The 24,687-nt window shown below is 38.3% G+C and overlaps 1 protein-coding gene across 3 annotated transcripts in view; it reads right to left on the minus strand.

Annotated features, from left to right (window-relative positions):
* Nucleotides 1–24,687, minus strand: part of LOC123529321 (origin recognition complex subunit 5-like) — a 331,040-nt gene that overhangs the window by 99,742 nt on the left and 206,611 nt on the right. For all 3 annotated transcript variants that reach the window (XM_045309605.2, XM_045309606.2, XM_053521347.1), the window contains exon 10: nt 7,425–7,588. In XM_045309605.2, coding sequence (XP_045165540.2) covers nt 7,425–7,588 — 164 coding nt within the window. The remainder of the gene's footprint in view (nt 1–7,424; nt 7,589–24,687) is intronic.

Raw genomic sequence — 24,687 nt, forward strand, 5'->3', positions numbered from 1 at the left:
TGTATGATCAGCCAGTTCAGGTGGCAGTTGATAGAAGCGCAAACAGTATGATCAGCCAGTTCAGTGTGCAGTTGATAAACAACACAAACATGTATGATCAGCAGTTCAGGTGTGCAGGTTGATAGACAGGCACAAACATGTATGATCAGCCCAGTTCAGGTTGATAGACAGGCACAAACATGTATGATAAAGTTCACAGTTCAAAACGTTGTCAGAGTTATTTTGATAGACGGGACACAAACATGTATGATCAGCCAGTTCAGGTGTCGGGTTGATAGACAGGACAAACATGTATGATCACCCAGTTCAGGTGTGCAGGTTGATAAACAGGAACAAACATGTATGATCAGCCAGTTCAGGTGTGCAGTTGTAGGATTAGACAGCACTAAAACAACACATGTATGATCAGCCAGTTCAGTGTGCAGGTTGATAGACAGGCACAAACATGTATGATCAGCCAGTTCAGGTGTGCAGGTTGATAGACAGGCACAAACATGTATGATCAGCCAGTTCAGGTGTGCAGTTTGATAGACAGACACAAACATGTATGATCAGCCAGTTCAGGTGTGCAGTTTGATAGACAGACACAAACATGTATGATCAGCCAGTTCAGGTGTGCAGGTTGATAGACAGGCACAAACATGTATGATCAGCCAGTTCAGGTGTGCAGGTTGATAGACAGGCACAAACATGTATGATCAGCAGTTCAGGTGTGCAGTTTGATAGACAGACAAACATGTATGATCAGCAAGTTCAGGTGTGCAGGTTGATGACAAACAAACATGTATGATCAGCCAGTTCAGGTGTGCAGGTTGATAGACAGGACAAACATGTATGATCAGCACAGTGTCAGGTTGATAGACAGGAACAAACATGTATGATCAGCAAGTTCAGGTTGCAGGTTGATAGACAGAGCACAAACATGTATGATCAGCAAGTTCAGGTATGCAGGTTGATGACAAACAAACATGTATGATCAGCCAGTTCAGGTATGCAGGTTGATAGACAGGCACAAACATGTATGATCAGCCAGTTCAGGTTGACAGACAGCACAAACATGTATGATCAGCCAGGTTCAGGTTGTTTCAGGTTAGTGGGGATAGACACAAACAGTATGATCAGCCAGTTCAGGTGTGCAGGTTGATAGACAGGCACAAACATGTATGATCAGCCAGTTCAGGTGTTCAGGTTGATGGATAGACACAAACAGGTATGATCAGCCAGCTCAGGTGTGCAGGTTGATAGACAGGCACAAACATGTATGATCAGCCAGTTCAGGTGTGCAGTTTGATAGACAGGCACAAACATGTATGATCAGCCAGTTCAGGTGTGCAGTTTGATAGACAGGCGCAAACATGTATGATCAGCCAGCTCAGGTGTGCAGTTTGATAGACAGACGCAAACATGTATGATCAGCCAGTTCAGGTGTGCAGTTTGATAGACAGACGCAAACATGTATGATCAGCCAGTTCAGGTGTGCAGTTTGATAGACAGACACAAACATGTATGATCAGCCAGTTCAGGTGTGCAGGTTGATAGACAGACACAAACATGTATGATCAGCCAGTTCAGGTGTGCAGGTTGATAGACAGGCACAAACATGTATGATCAGCCAGTTCAGGTGTGCAGTTTGATAGACAGACACAAACATGTATGATCAGCAAGTTCAGGTGTGCAGGTTGATAGACAGACACAAACATGTATGATCAGCCAGTTCAGGTGTGCAGGTTGATAGACAGGAACAAACATGTATGATCAGCAAGTTCAGGTGTGCAGGTTGATAGACAGGAACAAACATGTATGATCAGCAAGTTCAGGTGTGCAGGTTGATAGACAGGCACAAACATGTATGATCAGCCAGTTCAGGTGTGCAGGTTGATGGACAAACAAAACATGCATGATCAGCCAGTTCAGGTGTGCAGGTTGATAGACAGGCACAAACATGTATGATCAGCCAGTTCAGGTGTGCAGTTTCACAGACAGGCACAAACATGTATGATCAGCAAGTTCAGGTATGCAGGTTGATAGACAGACACAAACATGTATGATCAGCCAGTTCAGGTATGCAGGTTGATAGACAGACAAAAACATGTATGATCAGCCAGTTCAGGTGTTCAGGTTGATAGACAGGCACAAACATGTATGATCAGCCAGTTGAGGTGTGCAGGTTGATAGACTGGCACAAACATGTATGATCAGCAAGTTCAGGTGTTCAGGTTGATGGATAGACACAAACATGTATGATCAGCCAGTTCAGGTGTGCAGGTTGATAGACAGGCACAAACATGTATGATCGATCAGCCAGTTCAGGTGTGCAGGTTGATAGACAGGCACAAACATGTATGATCGATCAGCCAGTTCAGGTGTGCAGGTTGATAGACAGGCACAAACATGTATGATCAGCCAGTTCAGGTGTGCAGGTTGATAGACAGGCACAAACATGTATGATCAGCCAGTTCAGGTGTGCAGTTTCATAGACAGGCACAAACATGTATGATCAGCAAGTTCAGGTGTGCAGGCTGATAGACAGGCACAAACATGTATGATCAGCAAGTTCAGGTGTGCAGGTTGATGAACAAACAAACATGTATGATCAGCCAGTTCAGGTGTGCAGGTTGACAGACAGGCACAAACATGTATGATCAGCCAGTTCAGGTGTGCAGGTTGATAGACAGGCACAAACATGTATGATCAGCCAGTTCAGGTGTGCAGGTTGATAGACAGGCACAAACATGTATGATCAGCCAGTTCAGGTGTTCAGGTTGATGGACAGACACAAACATGTATAATCAGCAAGTTCAGGTGTGCAGACACAAACATGTATGATAAGCAAGTTCAGGTGTGCAGGTTGATGGACAGACACAAACATGTATGATCAGCAAGTTCAGGTGTGCAGTTTGATGGACAGGCACAAACCTGTATGATCAGCCAGTTCAGGTGTGAATTTTGATAGAAAGGCACAAACATGTATGATCAGCCAGTTCAGTGCAGGTAGATAGACAGACATGAACAGTAAGTTTAGGTGTGCAGGTTGACAGACAGACACAAACATGTATGAACAGCAAGTTCAGGTACAGGCACAAACATGTATGAACAGCAAGTCCACCTGTGCAGGTTGACAGACAGGCACAAACATGTATGAACAGCAAGTTCAGGTACAGGCACAAACATGTATGAACAGCAAGTCCACGTGTGCAGGTTGACAGACAGACACAAACATGTATGAACAGCAAGTTCAGGTACAGGCACAAACATGTATGAACAGCAAGTCCACGTGTGCAGGTTGACAGACAGACACAAACATGTATGAACAGCAAGTTCAGGTACAGGCACAAACATGTATGAACAGCAAGTCCACGTGTGCAGGTTGACAGACAGACACAAACATGTATGAACAGCAAGTTCAGGTACAAACATGTATGAACAGCAAGTCCACGTGTGCAGGTTGACAGACAGACACAAACATGTATGAACAGCATATCTATATTAATCCTTCTTTTTCACAGTACATAATCACAAAATATATTCAAGAAAAACGAAAGAAACAGAACTCAGATATATAAGTTGTATTAAAGCAAGAATTCTCTAATGACAGAGCACACAACTATTTTAAGCCCTTCCACCTGACACTACCTTACACACAAAAGCTTTTGCAATTTTTTAAAATTTTTTGCAAAAGTTGAAAAAGGGGCATAATTCTGCAAAACTGTAATCCAGAGTTATGAAACTTGCCATGATGCCAAAGAGAATCTGGAAACATTTGGTCAAGTAATTATCAAGAAACATGCTTTCGTGCAAAGCTGTCACAAAACTTGAGCTGCTTTTGAGAAAAGCGCATGCGTTCCACAATTGCCTTATCATCTGAATAGTAGTATATGAGTCAACCATGCACCAAGACCTCAACTGCCTAACCATCTGACATGATTAGGTGACTCATATACTACTATTCACATGATCAGTAGTATATGAGTCATTAATGCCCCAAGACCTGAGCGAATTTCGGTAATTCAAGGGCCATAATTCCGAAGTGCCTTGGCCGATTTGGCTAGTTATCAAATTAATTCAAGGGCCTTAATTCTGAAGTGCCTTGGCCGATTTGGCTAGTTATCGAACTTGGCCAAGGACTTATTGGCAAACACATTTTGTTCAAGTTTTGTGAAGATCGGATAAGAAATGTTCGACTTAAGAGTGCGGAAAACTGGTGGTCCAAATTTCTTTGCTGTAGCTTCAAAAACAAGAAAGTAAGTCAGTAGTTCAGGGTATGAGTACTGAAATCAGTATCAAAAGTTATAAATGTGGTCCAAATTTCTATGCTGTACCTTCAAAAACAAGCAAGTAGGTCAGTAGGTCATGATTAAGACAATTCAAGATGAATATTGAAATCTGTATCAAACATTATGCTTGTGGTCCAAATTTCTTTGCCACAGCTTCAAAAACAAATAAGTTTATGTAAAACAAGGGACCACCCGGGCGTGGCCTATATTGACCCCAGGGTCATGATATGAAAATCTTGGTAGAGAACCACTAGAGCATAACAGATACAAAATATTTAAGCTCTGGGCCTTATGGTTTAAGACAAAATTTTTTTTTAAAGGTTTTTCCCTGTACAAGTCTATTTAAACCATGTGACATGCGGAGCCATATTTAATCCTAGGGGGATAATTTGAACATTCTTGGTAGAGGACCACTAGATGATGCTACATACCAAATATCAAGCCCTAGGCCCTGTGGTTTGGACAAGAAGATTTTTAAAAAGTTTCCACTATATTAGTCTACATAAACCATGTGACCCCCAGGGCGGGCCATATTTGACTCTAGGGGGATAATTTGAACAATCTTGGTAGAGAACCACTAGATGATGCTACATACCAAATATCAAAGCCCTAGGCCCTGTGGTTTTGGACAAAAAAATCCAAAGTTTTCCCTATATAAGTCTATACAAACCATGTGACCGGGGGGATATTTAAAGTTTTTTTTGTTTCTGTTGCCATGGCAACCAGAGCTCTGTATGGAATTCAATTCTTTGAACAATTTTTAAAGAAGACCATCCAAGGAACATCCCTGTGAAGTTTCATCAAAATTAGCCTGGTGGTTTAGGATATGTTGTTAAAAGGAAAGTGTGGACAGACGGTGAGCGATCACAATAGCTCATCCTGAGCTAAAAAAGGGGCATAATTTCAGCACATGGAAAGCAAATGTTATTGCTATTACCATTGCAAAGAAGTATGTGATGATTTATTTGGCTGTGTTGTGTAGTTTAGTTTATTAAAGAAAAACATTCTGATCTGGTTTCATAAAGACCAGGTAGAAAATATGGCCTCCAATCTCAACAAGGTTTTCCTACACTCTGATCTAGTAACATAGTTCTTTTACCCCAGATGATCTGGTTTTGAATCTGACCAAGATTTTATTGAGGCAAACATTGTGACAAAGCTTCATTAAGATTGGGCAAACACTGTGACCTCTAGAGTGTTTATAGTGAAAATGTTAACCAAACTAGAAATGTGTCCATGGGACAAAGATGCTCCCACTACATGACATTAAAATGGCAATTTTTTCCTAGGTCAGGGGCCATAACTCCTACAATACTGAATGAATCCGGATGTGAAACACCAGATGCACAACTGCACATGCTGACCAACATTCTTGTAAACTTTGGTGACTCTAGGTCAAGTACTTTTGGAGCTACGTGCAGCACAACATTAAAATGACCAATTTTTAACTAAGTCAGGGGCCATAACTCCTACATGACTGAATGAATCCGGACGTGAAACCACAGGTGCACAACTGCACATGCTGACAAACATTCTTGTAAACTTTGGTGACTCTAGGTCAAGTACTTTTGGAGCTACGCGCAGCACAATATTAAAATGACCAATTTTTAACTAAGTCAGGGGCCATAACTCCTACACGACAGAATGAATCTGGACGTGAAACCACAGGTGCACAGCTGCACATGCTGACCAACATTCCTGTAAACTTTGGTGACTCTAGGTCAAATACTTTTGGAGCTACGCACGACACAACATTAAAATGACCAATTTTTAACTAAGTCAGGGGCCATAACTCCTACATGACTGGATGAATCCGAATGCGAAACCTCAGGTGCACAACTTCCAAGCTGACCATCATTCCTGTAAACTTTGGTGACTCTAGGTCAAATACTTTTGGAGTTACGTGCGACACAACATTAAAATGACCAATTTTTTACTAAGTCAGGGGCCATAACTGCTACATGACTGGATGAATTCGGATGCGAAACCCCAGGTGCATAACTACACATGCGTACCAACATTCCTGTAAACTTTGGTGACTCTACATCAAATACTTTTGGAGCTAGGCGCGACACAACACTTAAATGACCAATTTTTACAAAGTCAGGGGCCGTAACTCCTACACGACTGAATGAATCCGGACGCGAAACCCCAGGTGCACAACTACACATGCTGACCAACATTCCTGTAAAGTTTTGTGACTCTAAGTCAAATACTTTTGGAGCTAGGCGCGACACAACATTCTCAGAAGGACGGATGGACAAGGGCAAATCTATATGCCCCCCCACAAAGTGGGGGCATAAAAAACCCAATGAACCAGAACCATTTAAACAACTTTGAAAGAGGGCTACCAAGAGATCATTTGTGTAAATAGGGAAATTGCTAACAGTTTTATACCAGATTTTCTAAGTTTCTAGGGAAAGTGACCATGCCCCTTGGCTGCCATGTTTTTTGATGAATCGGAATAGTTTGAACAATCTTGGTAGAGGATCACACAACAACCATTTGTGTGAAATTATTTTAAAATTGGGCTAGCAGTTTCACACAAGAAGATTTTTAAAGTTTCCACTATATACATATAGGGAAAAGTGACCACACCATCTGGCAGCCATGTTATTTGACAAATCAAAATAATTTGAACAATCTTGGTAGAGGGTCACACAAGGACCATTTGTGTAAAATTATTTTAAAATTGGGCCAGCAGTTTCACACAAGAGCTTTTAATTTCCACCATATACATATTGGGAAAAGTGACCACGCCCCCTGGCGACCATGTTGTTTGATGAATCGATATAATCTGAATAATCTTTATAGAGGGTAACATAAGGACCATTTGTGTGAAATTATTTCAAAATCGGACCATCAGCTTAGGAGGAGATGTCATTTGAAGATTTTTCTATTTTTAGCTCTGGCAGCCGTTATGTGCAACCAAGGGGATTTGTTTGGAAATATTGGTAGAGGATCATCCAAGGAACATCCACGCTAAGTTTCATCAAAATCCATTCATTGGTTTCGGAGATGTCGTTTAAACACAATCGTTGACGACGGACGGATGAATAGACGGATGACAGACACAGCGTGATCATACTAGCTCACTATAAGCACTTTGTGCTCAGGTGAGCTAACAAAAAATGAAATAAAAATAATTACCCTCTCAGACTTCTTTATTTGTTGTGTTTTCTTGTTCCCTTTTCCAGAATGCTTTGCAAAGAACTTCCTGTCTGACTTCGCAGGATTATATGAAGCTAGGTAAGCAGCAATGAGAAGATACTTGGAATAAAATGGAAGCTCTACATGAGATCTGTGAGATAAACCTGAAACAATACTTTTATATTACAGTACATAACAAGAGCTACCTGTAAAACATGTGTCCTTCACGATGGCCTGTCAAATGTTATTTTCAGTATGAAATATGCTATGACCTTCACCTTTCCTTAAATGACCCCACAACTGTTAGGGATCATACACTAACCACAGGCAACACTCCCTATAAAGTCACAAGAGCAAGCATTCCCCACTTCACAGGCAACACTCCCTATAAAGTCACAAGAGCAAGCATTCCCCACTTCACAGGCAACACTCCCTATAAAGTCACAAGAGCAAGCATTCCCCACTTCACAGGCAACACTCCCTATAAAGTCACAAGAGCAAGCATTCCCCACTTATTTTCAGTCTCAAGGTCATTGTGATATTCACCTAAAATGAAATAATCCTCATAACAACAGGTCATCTACTGACCATATGCAACCACTTTATCAACTATGTTGACCATAGGCCAAAACATTCTTCAGTTATTTACTGGAAAAGAAATGATTTACTGACTGACTGACGACTACAAAAAAGCCCTATATCACTCACCTGAGTAGAGTTGTTTGCTTGAACAAATTTCTTAGCTAAAGCTTTAAAAACAAGAAAATTAGGAGAGTGGGACAAAGCAAAGATGATGCAAGATTACTTTTGAAATCTGTAAAAAAAATTATTACTGGTGGTCCAAATCCTTTTGCTGTAACTTAGAAAACAAGAAATTAGGTCAGTAGGTCACACTGATGGTCACTAAAAGTTGGTTTAAAGATTGGCATGCAAAACTGTACATGTCATCCAAATTTCAAGGCTGTATCTTAAAAAACAAGAAAGTAGGTCAGTAGGACAAGGTTACAGTCAAGTGACCCCTAATTACTTGGGGTCATAAGGTAATTATAATTAAACAGTCTAGGAAATATGATCAGATAATTTTTGAAGTATTTATTCCTATGTAACTCATAAAAACTATGTGACCCTCGGGGCGGGGTCTCTTTTCACCCTAGGGACATTATTTGAACAATCTTGTTAGAGAGCCACTAGACAATGCTACAGACTGAATATCAAAAGCCTAGGCCTTGAACTTTCAGTCAAGAAGATTTTTAAGTTTTTTCCTATGTAAGTCGATGTAAAACTTGGGACCCCCAGGGCAGGGCCTCCTTTCACCCCCAGAGGCATAATTTGATCAATCTTGGTAAAGGACCACTAGACAATGCAACATACCAAAAATCAAAAGCCTAGGCCTTGCAATTTCAGACAAGAAGGTTTTTAATTTTTTTTCCTATATAAGTTTATGTAAAATTTGGGACCCCTGGGGTGGGGCCATTTTTCACCCAAGGGGCATAATTTGAACAATCCTGGTAGAGAACCACAAGGCAATGCTACATACCAAACATCAAAGGCCTAGGTCTTGTGGTTTCAGACAAAATATTTTTAAAGTTTTTTCCTATATAAGTCTACGTAAAGCTTGGCACCCCCGTGATGGGACCTCTTTTCACCCCAGGGGCATGATTTGAACAATCTTTACAGAGGACCATTAGATGATATCACATGCCAAATATTGAGGCTCTATGCCTTGTGGTTTTTGACAAGAAGATTTTCAAAGTTTTCCCTATATAAGTCTATGTAAAGCATGTGACCCCCACGGAGCGGCCATATTTGACCCTAGGAGAATAATTTGAGCAATCTTGGTAGAGGACCATTAGATGTTGCTACAAACCAAATATAAAAGCCCTATGACCTGTGGTTTTGGACAAGTAGATTTTTAAAGTTTTTCCTTTCGGTTGCCATGGCAACCAGAGTTCTACATGGAATTCAATTCTTTGAACAATTTTTGAAGACCATCCAAGGAACATCCCTGTGAAGTTTCATCAAAATTGGCCGGCGGTGAGCGATCACAATAGCTCACCCTGAGCCTTTGGCTCAGATGAGCTAAAAATATACCCACTCTTATTTGAGGGCATTTAAATGTTGAAAGAAACCAAAATAGTGCCATTTATAAATTAATTACTTACTAATATTTTTATTTTACTACAGCTATCACTGAAGGTAATTAATATCCAAAGATGCCATTTTGAAACAGGTAAGGTACAATGTTGTGAACATAATTTTGACTTCATTGTGTGACCTTCACCTTGGGCTTTGTGACCAGGTTTTTGCATGCCCTCTGGATGAGATCAACAAATAAACTAATTTTATGAAAGTCTTTCTAGGAGTACATAAGATACTAAGTGGACAAAAGGCAAAGCTATTGAACTCTTAATGTGACATTGAACTTGGATCTGGTAATTTGATCAATATATACATTGTATCTGAGGGTATAATAACAGCGAGACAGACCAACTGACATATTTCACTCCAATATATACATTGTATCTGAGGGTATAATTACAGTGGGACAGACCAACTGACATATTTCACTCCAATATATACATTGTATCTGAGGGTATAATTACAGCAGGACAGACCAACTGACATATTTCACTCCAATATATACATTGTATCTGATCTAGTATAAGAGATACACTAAAAATGAATACAAAAAAGTGTCTAACCGACACATGTTACACCAGAAAAATGTTTTTACTTTTTACACAGGACTAATAATAAAACAAGAGGGCCATGAAGGCACTGTATTGCTCACCTGACCTATTGACCTAAAGATCATCAAGATTAACATTCTGACCAAGTTTCATTATGATATGGTCATAAATGTGGCCTTAAAAGTGTTAAATAGCTTTTCCTTTGATTTGACCTGGTGACCTAGTTTTTCACCCCACACGAACCAGATTCGAACTTGGCCTAAAGATCATCAAGATTAACATTCTGACTAAGTTTCATTAAGAGATAGTCATAAATATGGCCTCTAGACTGTTAACAAGCTTTTCCTTTGATTTGACCCAGGGACCTAGATTTTGATCCCGCATAACCCAGATTCGAACTTGACCTAAAGATCATTATGATTAACATTCTGACCAAGTTTCATGAAGATACAGTCATAAATGTGGCCTCTACAGTGTTAACAAGCTTTTCCTTTGATTTGACCTAGTGACCTAGTTTTTTATCCCACCTGACATAGATTTGAACATGAACTATAGATCATCAAGATTAACATTCTGACCAAGTTTCATTAAGATACGGTCATAAATGTGGCATCTGTTCACTAGCTTTTCCTTGATTTGACCCGGTGACCTAGTTTTTCACCCTACATGACCCAGATTCAAACTGGACCTTGAGATCATCAAGATTAACATTCTGACCATGTTTCATGAAGATACAGTCATAAATGTGGCCTCTATAGTGTTAACAAGCTTTTCCTTTGATTTGACCTGGTTACCTAGTTTTTTATCCCAGATGACCCAATATTGAATTCGTCCAAGATTTTATTGAGGGTAACATTCTGACCAAGTTTCATTAAGATTGGGCCAAAATTGTGACCTCTAGAGTGTTAACAAGCTTTTCCTTTGATTTGACCTGGTGACCTAGTTTTTTATCCCAGATGTCCCAATATCGAATTCGTCCAAGATTTTATTGAGGATAACACTCTGACCAAGTTTCATTAAGATTGGGCCAAAATTGTGACCTCTAGAGTGTTAACAAGCTTTTCCTCTGATTTGACCTGGTGACCTAGTTTTTGACCCCAGATGACCCCATATCAAACTCATCCAAGATTTAATTGAGAGTAACATTCTGACCAAGTTTCATTAAGATTGGGCCAAAATTGTGACCACTAGAGTGTTCACAGTCAAATTGTTGACGACGACGACGCACGGATGACTGACGACGGACACAGGGCGATCACAAAAGCTCACCTAAAAAGTTAGAAAAATACCTAAAATATTGAAAATCTAAAAATAGAATTTCTAAAAATAGACAATTTTTTGGAATTTAAGGGGAAGTAACTCAGTACAGAAGTTAAAACAAGAAGCCGCGTTCAATAAACGCTTGATGCCCCTGGTGGCATCCTTGTCGATACAAAGCAACGTAAGTCCAAAACGAGGTCAAGATCAAGGTCAAACTGAGGTCAGATGATGTCTGAAGATGAGGAATGGTCACAGATTACACCTGCATAAGTATCAAGTCATTCTAGTAAGGGGTACTGATGCTAGACGAAACGGTCCCATTTGGTTAACCAAGAGATGGCCCATTTAAAGCAACCTGTCCAAAATGAGGTCAAGGTCAAACTGAGGTCAGGTGATGTCTGAAGATGAGGAATGGTCACAGGTTACATCTGCATTAGTATCAAGTCATTCTAGTAAGGGGTATTGATGCTAGACAAAACGGTCCCATTTGGTTAACCAAGAGATGGCCCATATAAAGCAACCTAAGTCCAAAATGAGGTCAAGGTCAAGGTCAAACTGAGGTCAGGTGATGTCTGAAGATGAGGAATGGTCACAGGTTACATCTGCATTAGTATCAAGTCATTCTAGCAAGGGGTATTGATGCTAGACGAAACGGTCCCATTTGGTTAACCTCGTACAGACGGACGGACGGACAGGACAATCACTATATGCCTCCCGCATCAGTAGATGCTGGGGGCATAAAAAAGGTAACTTCCCTTTGGCTCTAAGCCAATCAGAATGATGTATAGTGAAAATGCATCGAAATTAGCCTAAAATTCTAAGTAAAAGGGGGCATAATTCATGAAAAGTTGGTGTCCGAGTTATGCACCTTGTGTCACAAGATGGGGGTGATAAGGTGGAATTTTAAGATTGAATCATATCCATTTAGTAATAACTGAGATATAGTGAAAATGCATCAAAATTAACCTTAAATTCTAATTAAAAGTGGGCATAATTCATGAAAAATTGGTGTCAGAGTTGTGCACCTTGTGTCACATGATGTGGGTGATAAGGTGATACATCTATTTCAAGTTTGAACCAAATCCATTTGGTAGTAACTGAAATAATAGATTTCGGGATGTGATGTGATGGGATGGGACGCGACAACTGACTCCTATATAGCCCCCCACTAACATGTTCGGTGGGGTAATAACAAACATGCTTCACTCCAATTTATACATAGTATCCGAGGGTATAATAACAGCAAGACAGACCAACTGACATATTTCACTCCAATATATACATTGTATCTGAGGGTATAATTACAGCAAGACAGATCAATGGACATGTTTCCCTCCAATATATACATTGTATCTGAGGGTATAATTACAGCGAGACAGACCAACTGACATATTTCACTCCAATATATACATTGTATCTGAGGGTATAATTAGAGCATGACAGATCAATGGACATGTTTCACTCCTATATATACATTGTATCTGAGGTAATAATTACAGTGGGACAGACCAACTGACATGTTTCACTCCAATTTATACATTGTATCTGAGGGTATAATTACAGCAAGACAGATCAATGGACATGTTTCACTCCAATATACACATTGTATCTGAGGGTATAATTACAGCGGGACAGATCAACTGACATGCTTCACTCCAATATATACATTGTATCTGAGGGTATAATTACAGGGGGACAAACCAACTGACATGCTTCACTCCAATATATACATTGTATCTGAGGGTATAATTACAGCGGGACCAACCAACTGACATGTTACACTCCAATATATACATTGTATCTGAGGGTATAATTACAGCAAGACAGATCAATGGACATGTTTCACTCCAATTTATACACTGTATCTGAGGGTATAATTACAGCGGGAAAACCAACTGACATGCTTCACTCCAATATATACATTGTATCTGAGGGTATAATTACAGCGAGACAGACCAACTGACATGTTTCACTCCAATATATACATTGTATCTGAGGGTATAATTACAGCAAGACAGACCAACTGACATGTTTCACTCAAATATATACATTGTATCTGAGGGTATAATTACAGCAAGACAGATCAATGGACATGTTTCATTCCAATTTATACACTGTATCTGAGGGTATAATTACAGCAAGACAGATCAATGGACATGTTTCACTCCAATTTATACACAGTATCTGAGGGTATAATTACAGCAAGACAGACCAACTGACATATTTCACTCCAATATATACATTGTATCTGAGGGTATAATAACAGCGAGACAGACCAACTGACATGTTTCACTCCAATATATACATTGTATCTGAGGGTATAATTACAGCAAGACAGATCAATGGACATGTTTCACTCCAATATATACATTGTATCTGAGGTAATAATTACAGTGGGACAGACCAACTGACATGTTTCACTCCAATCTATACATTGTATCTGAGGGTATAATTACAGCAAGACAGACCAACTGACATGCTTCACTCCAATATATACATTGTATCTGAGGGTATAATTACAGCGAGACAGACCAACTGACATGTTTCACTCCAATATATACATTGTATCTGAGGGTATAATTACAGCGAGACAGACCAACTGACATGTTTCACTCCAATATATACATTGTATCTGAGGGTATAATTACAGCAAGACAGACCAACTGACATGTTTCACTCCAATATATACATTATATCTGAGGGTATAATTACAGCAAGACAGATCAATGGACATGTTTCATTCCAATTTATACACTGTATCTGAGGGTATAATTACAGCAGACAGATCAATGGACATGTTTCACTCCAATTTATACATGTATCTGAGGTATAATTACATGCAAGAAGAACCAATTGACATATTTCACTCCAATATATACATTGTATCTGAGGGTATAATAACAGCGAGACAGACAACTGACATGTTTCACTCCAATATATACATTGTATCTGAGGGTATAATTACAGCGAGACAGACCAACTGACATGTTTCACTCCAATATATACATTGTATCTGAGGTAATAATTACAGTGGGACAGACCAACTGACATGTTTCACTCCAATCTATACATTGTATCTGAGGGTATAATTACAGCAAGACAGACCAACTGACATGCTTCACTCCAATAAATACATTGTATCTGAGGGTATAATTACAGCGAGACAGACCATCTGACATGTTTCACTCCAATATATACATTGTATCTGAGGTATAATTACAGCATGACAGATCAATGGACATGTTTCGACTCCAATTATACATTGTATCTGAGTAATATTACAGGGGACAGACCAACTGACATGTTTCACTCCAATATATACATTGTATCTGAGGGTAATAATTAACATGAAGACAGATCAATGGACATGTTTCACTCCAATATATACATTGTATCTGAGGGTATAATTACAGCAAGACAGATCAAGGACATGTTCACTCCAATAATACATTGTAATCTGAGGGTATAATTACAGCGAGACAGACCAACGGACATTTCACTCCAATATATACATTGTATCTGAGGTAATAATTACAGAGGGACAGACCAATGACATTTTCACTCCAATTTATACATGTATCTGAGGGTATAATTACAGCAAGACAGATCAATGGACATGTTTCACTCCAATATACACATGTATCTGAGGGTATAATTACAGCGGGACAGATCAACTGGACATGTTTCATTCCAATTTATACATGTATCTGAGGGTATAATTACAGAGGGACAAACCAAACTGACATGCTTCACTCCAATATTTACATTGTATCTGAGGGTATAATTACAGCGGGACAAACCAACTGACATGTTTCACTCCAATATATACATTGTATCTGAGGTATAATTACAGTCGAGACAGATCAATGGACATGTTTTCACTCCAATTTATACACTGTATCTGAGGGGTATAATTACAGCGGGAAAGACCAACTGACATGCTTCACTCCAATATATACATTGTATCTGAGGGTATAATTACAGCGAGACGACCAGAAAGTTTCACTCAAATATATACATTGTTTTGAGGTATAATTACAGCAAACAGACAACTGACATGTTTCACTCAATTATACTGTACTGAGGTATAATTACAGCAAGACAGATCAATGGACATGTTTCATTCCAATTTATACACTGTATCTGAGGGTATAATAACAGCAAGACAGATCAATGGACATGTTTCACTCAAATTTATACACTGTATCTGAGGGTATAATTACACCGAGACAGACCAACTGACATATTTCACTCCAATATATACATTGTATCTGAGGGTATAATTACAGCGAGACAGACCAACTGACATGTTTCACTCCAATATATACATTGTATCTGAGGGTATAATTACAGCAAGACAGATCAATGGACATGTTTCACTCCAATATATACATTGTATCTGAGGTAATAATTACAGTGGGACAGACCAACTGACATGTTTCACTCCAATCTATACATTGTATCTGAGGGTATAATTACAGCAAGACAGACCAACTGACATGTTTTCACTCCAATATATACATGTATCTGAGGGTATAATACAGTGAGACAGACCAACTGACATGTTTCACTCCAATCATACATGTATCTGAGGGTATAATTACAGTCAAGACAGACCAACTGACATGTTTCACTCCCAATAAATACATGTATCTGAGGGTATAATTACAGCGAGACAGACCAACTGACATTTCACTCCAATTTATACATTGTATCTGAGGGTATATACGCAGACAGACATGGACATGTTTCACTCAATTTATACACTGTCTGAGGTATATTCAGCAAGACAGTCAACTGGACATGTTTCACTCCAATTTTACATGTATCTGAGGGTATAATTACAGCAAGACAGATCAATGGACATGTTTCACTCCAATTTATACACAGTATCTGAGGGTATAATTACAGCAAAACAGACCAACTGACATGTTTCACTCCAATATATACATTGTATCTGAGGGTATAATAACAGCGAGACAGACCAACTGACATGTTTCACTCCAATATATACATTGTATCTGAGGTAATAATTACAGTGGGACAGACAAACTGACATGTTTCACTCCAATCTTATACATGTATCTGAGGGTATAATTACAGCAAGACAGACCAACTGACATGCTTCACTCCAATATTACATGTATCTGAGGGTATAATTACAGCGAGACAGACCAACTGACATGTTTCACTCACATTTATACCATGTATCTGAGGGTATAATTACAGAAGACAGATCAATGGACATGTTTCACTCCAATTTATACATGTATCTGAGGGTATAATTACAGGGGACAGACCAACTGACATGCTTCACTCCAATATATACATTGTATCTGAGGGTATAATTACAGCAAGACAGATCAATGGACATGTTTCACTCCAATATATACATTGTATCTGAGGGTATAATTACAGCGAGACAGACCATCTGACATGTTTCACTCCAATATATACATTGTATCTGAGGGTATAATTACAGGCAAGCAGTCAACTGACATGTTTCACTCCAATATAACATGTATCTGAGGTATAATTACAGGGGACAGACCAACTGACATGTTTCACTCCAATATATACATTGTATCTGAGGGTATAATTACAGCAAGACAGATCAATGGACATGTTTCACTCCAATATATACATTGTATCTGAGGTAATAATTACAGTGGGACAGACCAACTGACATGTTTCACTCCAATCTATACACTGTATCTGAGGGTATAATAACAGTGAGACAGACCAACTGACATGTTTCACTCCAATTTATACACTGTATCTGAGGGTATAATTACAGCAAGACAGACCAACTGACATGTTTCACTCCAATTTATACATTGTATCTGAGGGTATAATTACAGCGAGACAGACAATGACATGTTCATTCCAATTAATACATGTATCTGAGGGTATAATTACAGCGAGACAGACCAATGACATTTTTTCACTCCAATTTATACACTGTATCTGAGGGTATAATACAGCGGGACAGACCAACTGACATGTTTCACTCCGATATATACATTGTATCTGAGGGTATAATTACAGCGAGACAGACCAATGGACATATTTCACTCCAATATATACACTGTATCTGAGGGTATAATTACAGCAAGACAGACCAATGGACATGTTTCACTCCAATTTATACACTGTATCTGAGGGTATAATTACAGCAAGACAGACCAACTGACATGTTTCACTCCAATATATACACTGTATCTGAGGGTATAATTACAGCAAGACAGACCAACTGACATGTTTCACTCCAATTTATACACTGTATCTGAGGGTATAATTACAGCAAGACAGACCAATGGACATGTTTCACTCCAATTTATACACTGTATCTGAGGGTATAATTACAGCGGGACAGACCAACTGACATGTTTCACTCCAATTTATACATTGTATCTGAGGGTATAATTACATGCAAGACATACAATGGACATGTTTCACTCCAATTTATACACTGTATCTGAGGGTATAATTAAGCAGGACAGACCAACTGACATGCTTCACTCCAATTTATACTTGTATCTGAGGGTATAATTACAGGGGACAACCAACTGACATGCTTCACTCCAATAATATACATTGTATCTGAGGGTATAATTTCAGCAGGGACATAACCAGTTTCACTCCAATATATACATGTATCTGAGGGTATAATTACAGCAAGACAGATCAATGGACATGTTTCACTCCAATATATACATTGTATCTGAGGGTATAATTACAGCTAGACAGACCAACTGACATGTTTCACTCCAATATATACATTGTATCTGAGGGTATAATTACAGCAAGACAGACCAACTGACATGTTTCACTCCAATATATACATTGTATCTGAGGGTATAATTACAGCAAGACAGATCAATGGACATGTTTCATTCCAATTTATACACAGTATCTGAGGGTATAATTACAGCAAGACAGATCAATGGACATGTTTCACTCAAATTTATACACTGTATCTGAGGGTATAATTACGGGACGACAACGACAGTTATCCAATATGACATGTATCGGTTAATTAAGCAGACGATCATGGAATGTTTCATCATATATACATTGTATCTGAGGTATAATACAGTGGGACAGACCAAATGATCATGTTTCACTCCAATTATACATTGTATCTGAGGGTATAATTACAGCAAGACAGACCAACTGACATGTTTCACTTCAATATATACACCGTATCTGAGGGTATAATTACAGCAAGACAGACCAACTAACATGTTTCACTCCAATTTATACATTGTATCTGAGGGTATAATTACAGTGGGACAGACCAACTGACATGTTTCACTCCAATCTATACATTGTATCTGAGGGTATAATAACAGTGAGACAGACCAACTGACATGTTTCACTCCAATTTATACACTGTATCTGAGGGTATAATTACAGCGAGACAGACCAACTGACATGTTTCACTCCAATTTATACACTGTATCTGAGGGTATAATTACAGGGAGACAGACCAACTGACATGCTTCACTCCAATATATACATTGTATCTGAGGGTATTATAACAGCGGGACAGACCAACTGACATATTTCAGTCCAATATATACATTGTATCTGAGGGTATTATTACAGCGGGACAGACCAACTGACATGTTTCACTCCAATATATACATTGTATCTGAGGGTATAATTACAGGAAGGACAACGAATGTTACTCAATATATCACTGTATTCTGAGGGTATATTACGCAGACAGACCAACTACGTTTCACTCAATATACACTGTATGAGGGTATAATTATGCGACAGACCATGACTATGTTTCACTCCAATATATACATTGTATCTGAGGGTATAATTACAGTGGATTTTATTTTACATGTGTTTTACTAGGACAGTTGGTGATTTGTTTTTACACTTTTAATGTTTCATACATACATTAGTATAATAGTCATTTTACATGTATACTACTTTGAGAAGTACAGTCGAATACCGTTACCGCGATATTCAAGGGACTGTAAAATATGCATCGACGTATCCGAAGTTCGACGTAACGATATCGACTATCTGGGACTTCTTTGTACTTGTGTTGGACGTCTATATTGTCATTATATCCAATGCTTTGTTCAGAGGTTTGAAAGGGGAAAGAAATAATATAAAACGTAAATACGATTTTAATTTTATTTACAAAAAACAACTTAATTAAATACCTACATACAACTTTTTAATGTTTCAAAATATATATATACATTTAAACATTAGCATTTTCATTCCTTTCCTAAACAAGTCTGAATGCAGCGGTAACGTTCCTAGTTGAGTAGTCATTTTGACTGTGCTTCAATAACTAAAATTTGCCAGTAAATCATATTGTTACTCTATCCTAAATGGCAGATTTTTACTCCGTCAAACAAAAAATATTTCATCCAAATTAGTTGTTATATTTGAAAGCAGCTTTCCTGCTTGCACGGTGTTTTATAACACTAATTATTCGGAATTAAATGCAAACTTCCTAAATTGGATTAAAGATTAAATAACAACTGAAACAAATACACACACTAACTTGAATATGATTAATACATTGCCGGGCAACAAGAGGTTGATTTTCACACCTTACAAATAACATGGATATTTTTTGACAAGCTGTGATATCGACGAAACCAGGTGTAGAAACAGTACAGGTAAGTTGACGGGACTGAAAAATCTCATCGAGCTAAACAAAATATCGAGCTAATCATATCGAGGTAATGATAAGTATTTATATTAAGATAAATAGGGAAAAATCGGGACTGACTCACACACATCGTGCTAACCGGAGTATCGAGCTAACCGATATCGAGGTAACGATATTCAACTGTATTTAGTCACATAGTTCTTCCGAACTATAATAATCATGAGTTTTATTAAAAAATTGAGTATAGCATGTTTGCTACTATTCATGACACTTAATCATTTATATTGAGGAGCAGTTTCAATGATATAATAGTTTAGTTTATTCTTATGTATCTTCACATAGTATTTGAGAGTAAGAGTCTGGCTCAGTAGTCACTTATATTTTAATGTTAAAACTTAATTGGGGACAATTAAGAAGCTAAGGGTGGGGGAGTGTTGTAAAATTTAGCAGCTAGTCTTATTAAAGTTGATTTATTAATTGATTCTACTGATGTGAAACTTTGGCCTCTGCTTCTAGAGATGTCATTCACCAGTTACCCTCATAAATTGCTTAGGACTGGAGTGTGTATCATTTTATCAGGGTATATGTCATCATGTACCACCGTAAACATGTCTGATTTGTTAGAGTTAGAGGTGGCTCCATATTTGGGATGGTACCATCAATCAACGGTTATCCTCATAAATATTTGGGGTAATCTTTGTCTTTCATTACTATGATACACTCCAAATATGGGAGGGTACCTGCTTTTGTATATAAACCTAGGTTAGAACTAGGGGGGGAATTCTTTACTTTTGGCTCGGAATTTGAAAATGACAGATCATAGAAACAAGAAATAAAATATTTTACAGTTATAATTATAAGTGACTTTAGACCAGAGAAATGAGACTATTATAATTTTGATGACTTTATTTCCATCACTAGACAAAATCTCATAATAAACTAACATTGAAAATTGGAACTGAAGTGTATTTTATCAATGGAGTATAAACCCCCACACCCGAAGCTACGTTTTTCAACAATTCTAATTAAAAATGAGCATAATTCATGAAAAATTGGTGTCAGAGTTATGCACCTTGTGTCACATGATGTGGGTGATAAGGTGATACATCTATTTCAACTTTGAACCAAATCCATTTAGTAGTAACTGAGATAATAGATTTTGGGATGTGATGCGATGGGATGGGACGCGACAAAACTGACTCCTATATAGCCCCCCACAAACATGTTTGGTGGGGGTATAACAAACATGCTTCACTCCAATTTATACATAGTATCCGAGGGTATAATAACAGCGAGACAGACCAACTGACATATTTCACTCCAATATATACATTCTATCTGAGGGTATAATTACAGTGGGACAGACCAACTGACATGTTTCACTCCAATATATACATTGTATCTGAGGGTATAATTACAGTGGGACAGACCAACTGACATGTTTCACTCCAATATATACATTGTATCTGAGGGTATAATTACAGCAAGACAGACCAACGGACATGTTTCACTCCAATTTATACACTGTATCTGAGGGTATAATGACAGCCAGACAGATCAATGGACATGTTTCACTCCAATATATACATTGTATCTGAGGGTATAATTACAGCGAGACAGACCAACTGACATGTTTCTCTCCAATATATACATTGTATCTGAGGGTATAATTACAGCGAGACAGACCAACTGAATGCTTCACTCTAATATATACATAGTATCCGAGGGTATAATAACAGCAAGACAGACCAACTGACATATTTCACTCCAATATATACATTGTATCTGAGGGTATAATTACAGCAAGACAGACCTACTGACATGCTTCACTCCAATATATACATTGTATCTGAGGGTATAATTACAGTGAGACAGACCAACGGACATGTTTCACTCCAATATATACATTGTATCTGAGGGTATAATTACAGCGGGACAGACCAACTGACATGTTTCCAATATATACACTGTATCTGAGGGTATAATTACAGCGAGACAGACCAACTGACATGTTTCTCTCCAATATATACATTGTATCTGAGGGTATAATTACAGCGAGACAGACCAACTGAATGCTTCACTCTAATATATACATAGTATCCGAGGGTATAATAACAGCAAGACAGACCAACTGACATATTTCACTCCAATATATACATTGTATCTGAGGGTATAATTACAGCAAGACAGACCTACTGACATGCTTCACTCCAATATATACATTGTATCTGAGGGTATAATTACAGTGAGACAGACCAACGGACATGTTTCACTCCAATATATACATTGTATCTGAGGGTATAATTACAGCGGGACAGACCAACTGACATGTTTCACTCCAATATATACACTGTATCTGAGGGTATAATTACAGCGGAACAGACCAACTGACATGTTTCACTCCAATATATACATTGTATCTGAGGGTATAATTACAGTGAGACAGACCAACTGACATGCTTCACTCCAATATATACACCGTATCTGAGGGTATAATTACAGCGGGACAGACCAACTGACATGTTTCTCTCCAATATATACACTGTATCTGAGGGTATAATTACAGTGGGACAAACCAACTGACATGCTTCACTCCAATATATACATTGTATCTGAGGGTATAATTACAGCGAGACAGACCAACTGACATGTTTCACTCCAATATATACATGAGTCAAGACTGTTTGAAGAGACCGACTTTGGAAAGCAGCAAAAAAGGTCACTTATGACAGGGAGTCTCTTAAACAGTCTCACTTAACAGGATGACGCTGGTTTCATATATTTTTCCAATTAAAGTACATGAATATCGGATACTTATATATTGGCCTCTTTTAAGGTAGGAGTGGAAAATGATTAAATACTATTTCTTTAATTGCATATTGATAAAATATATATTTCAAATAATTTGCATCATTCGTATGATGTTGATAAAACAAGCTTAAGCTCATGATCTGGCAAGAAAATAAAGGGGAGCAGTAAAATATAAATGTTCCATTTGAACTATTTACACACTGAGGTTTTATGATATTTATATTTTTGTGTACTAATTGTTCATTGACATTTATTCGATTATCGACTGCATCTTTAATCTGTGTTTACTTCGTCGTTTCCTGTTAAATACCGCCATATTTTTGTTTCACCAGGAATAAAGTTAATTTATGCACTGACTCCGAATTCTTCAGCGACTTTATACGCTGGTTTTCCCTAATCGAGCAATTCAAGTGCCTTAACACGCTGTTCTAATGTCAAAACAGTTCTTTTTTATGTTTTTCATCAGTCATTTTTTGTAAACAAATAAGTTCTCGTCTCAAACAACTTCACGTGAGATAAAGAACGGTAACTCTATCATGTAAAATCTTGCGAGGGAGCATCTCAAAGTCACTGAAAAAACGGTCTAAATATCGATTCGGGAGCCTGATTTCACAGTCGCTTGTCGCGTAAGGCAGGGGGTTGCTTAATTCAGACTCTTTTAATAGTAAATTGCGTCCGGAGCATGAAATAGGGTCGCATATGACAGGGAGCCGTTAAATTCAGGGGGTCGTTAAGGCAGTCTAGACTGTACATTGTATCTGAGGGTATAATTACAGTGGGACAGACCAACAGACATGTATCCAATATATACACCGTATCTGAGGGTATAATTACAGCAAGACAGACCAACTGACATGTTTCTCTCCAATATATACACAGTACCTGAGGGTATAATTACAGTGGGACAAACCAACGGACATGCTTCACTCCAATATATACATTGTATCTGAGGGTATAATTACAGCGAGACAGACCAACTGAATGCTTCACCCTAATATATACATTGTATCTGAGGGTATAATTACAGCGGGACAGACCAACTGACATGCTTCACTCCAATAAATACATTGTATCTGAGGGTATAATTACAGCGAGACAGACCAACGGACATGCTTCACTCCAATATATACATTGTATCTGAGGGTATAATTACAGCGAGACAGACCAACTGACATGCTTCACTCCAATATATACATTGCATCTGAGGGTATAATTACAGCGGGACAGACCAACTGACATGCTTCACTCCAATATATACATTGCATCTGAGGGTATAACTAGAAAATGCTTTTGTAAAAAAGCGCATGTCTCCCCCAATGCAAAGTCCTATAGGCAAGAAGTCAATAGGGTCAGGAGCGAAAGTCAAGAGACACTGAATGTTAGCTGCAATAGGATCATTATCTGGCAGTTCCAGTCAACACCTCTAAATATCATGCACTCTAGGCTAGTGTTCTAAGCACGTTCAGGCTCTGGACCTTGAACTTGATCAAGTGACCTCAAATATAATATTGGGGTCATCTAACTGCATTTCCAATATCCTTTAAGTTTCAACATTGTAGGTCAATGGTTCTAAGTTTCAAAATGATTTTCATGACAGGCCACGTGACTTGACTTTAACAGACTGACCCTAATCAATAGGGTCATCTACTCGGCATGTTCATCATCCTATGAAGTTTCAACATCTAGTCAAGTGGTTCTCAAGTTATTGATCGGAACTGTTATCAATGTTCAGGCCCTGTGACCTTGACCTTTAACGGAGTGACCCAAAAACAATAGGGGTCATTTACTCTGCATGTACAATCATCCTATGAAGTTTCAACATTCTGGGTCAAGAGGTTCTCAAGTTATTGAT

The sequence above is a fragment of the Mercenaria mercenaria genome, chromosome 13 (genome assembly GCF_021730395.1).
Source record: "Mercenaria mercenaria strain notata chromosome 13, MADL_Memer_1, whole genome shotgun sequence".
NCBI classification, from domain to species: domain Eukaryota; kingdom Metazoa; phylum Mollusca; class Bivalvia; order Venerida; family Veneridae; genus Mercenaria; species Mercenaria mercenaria.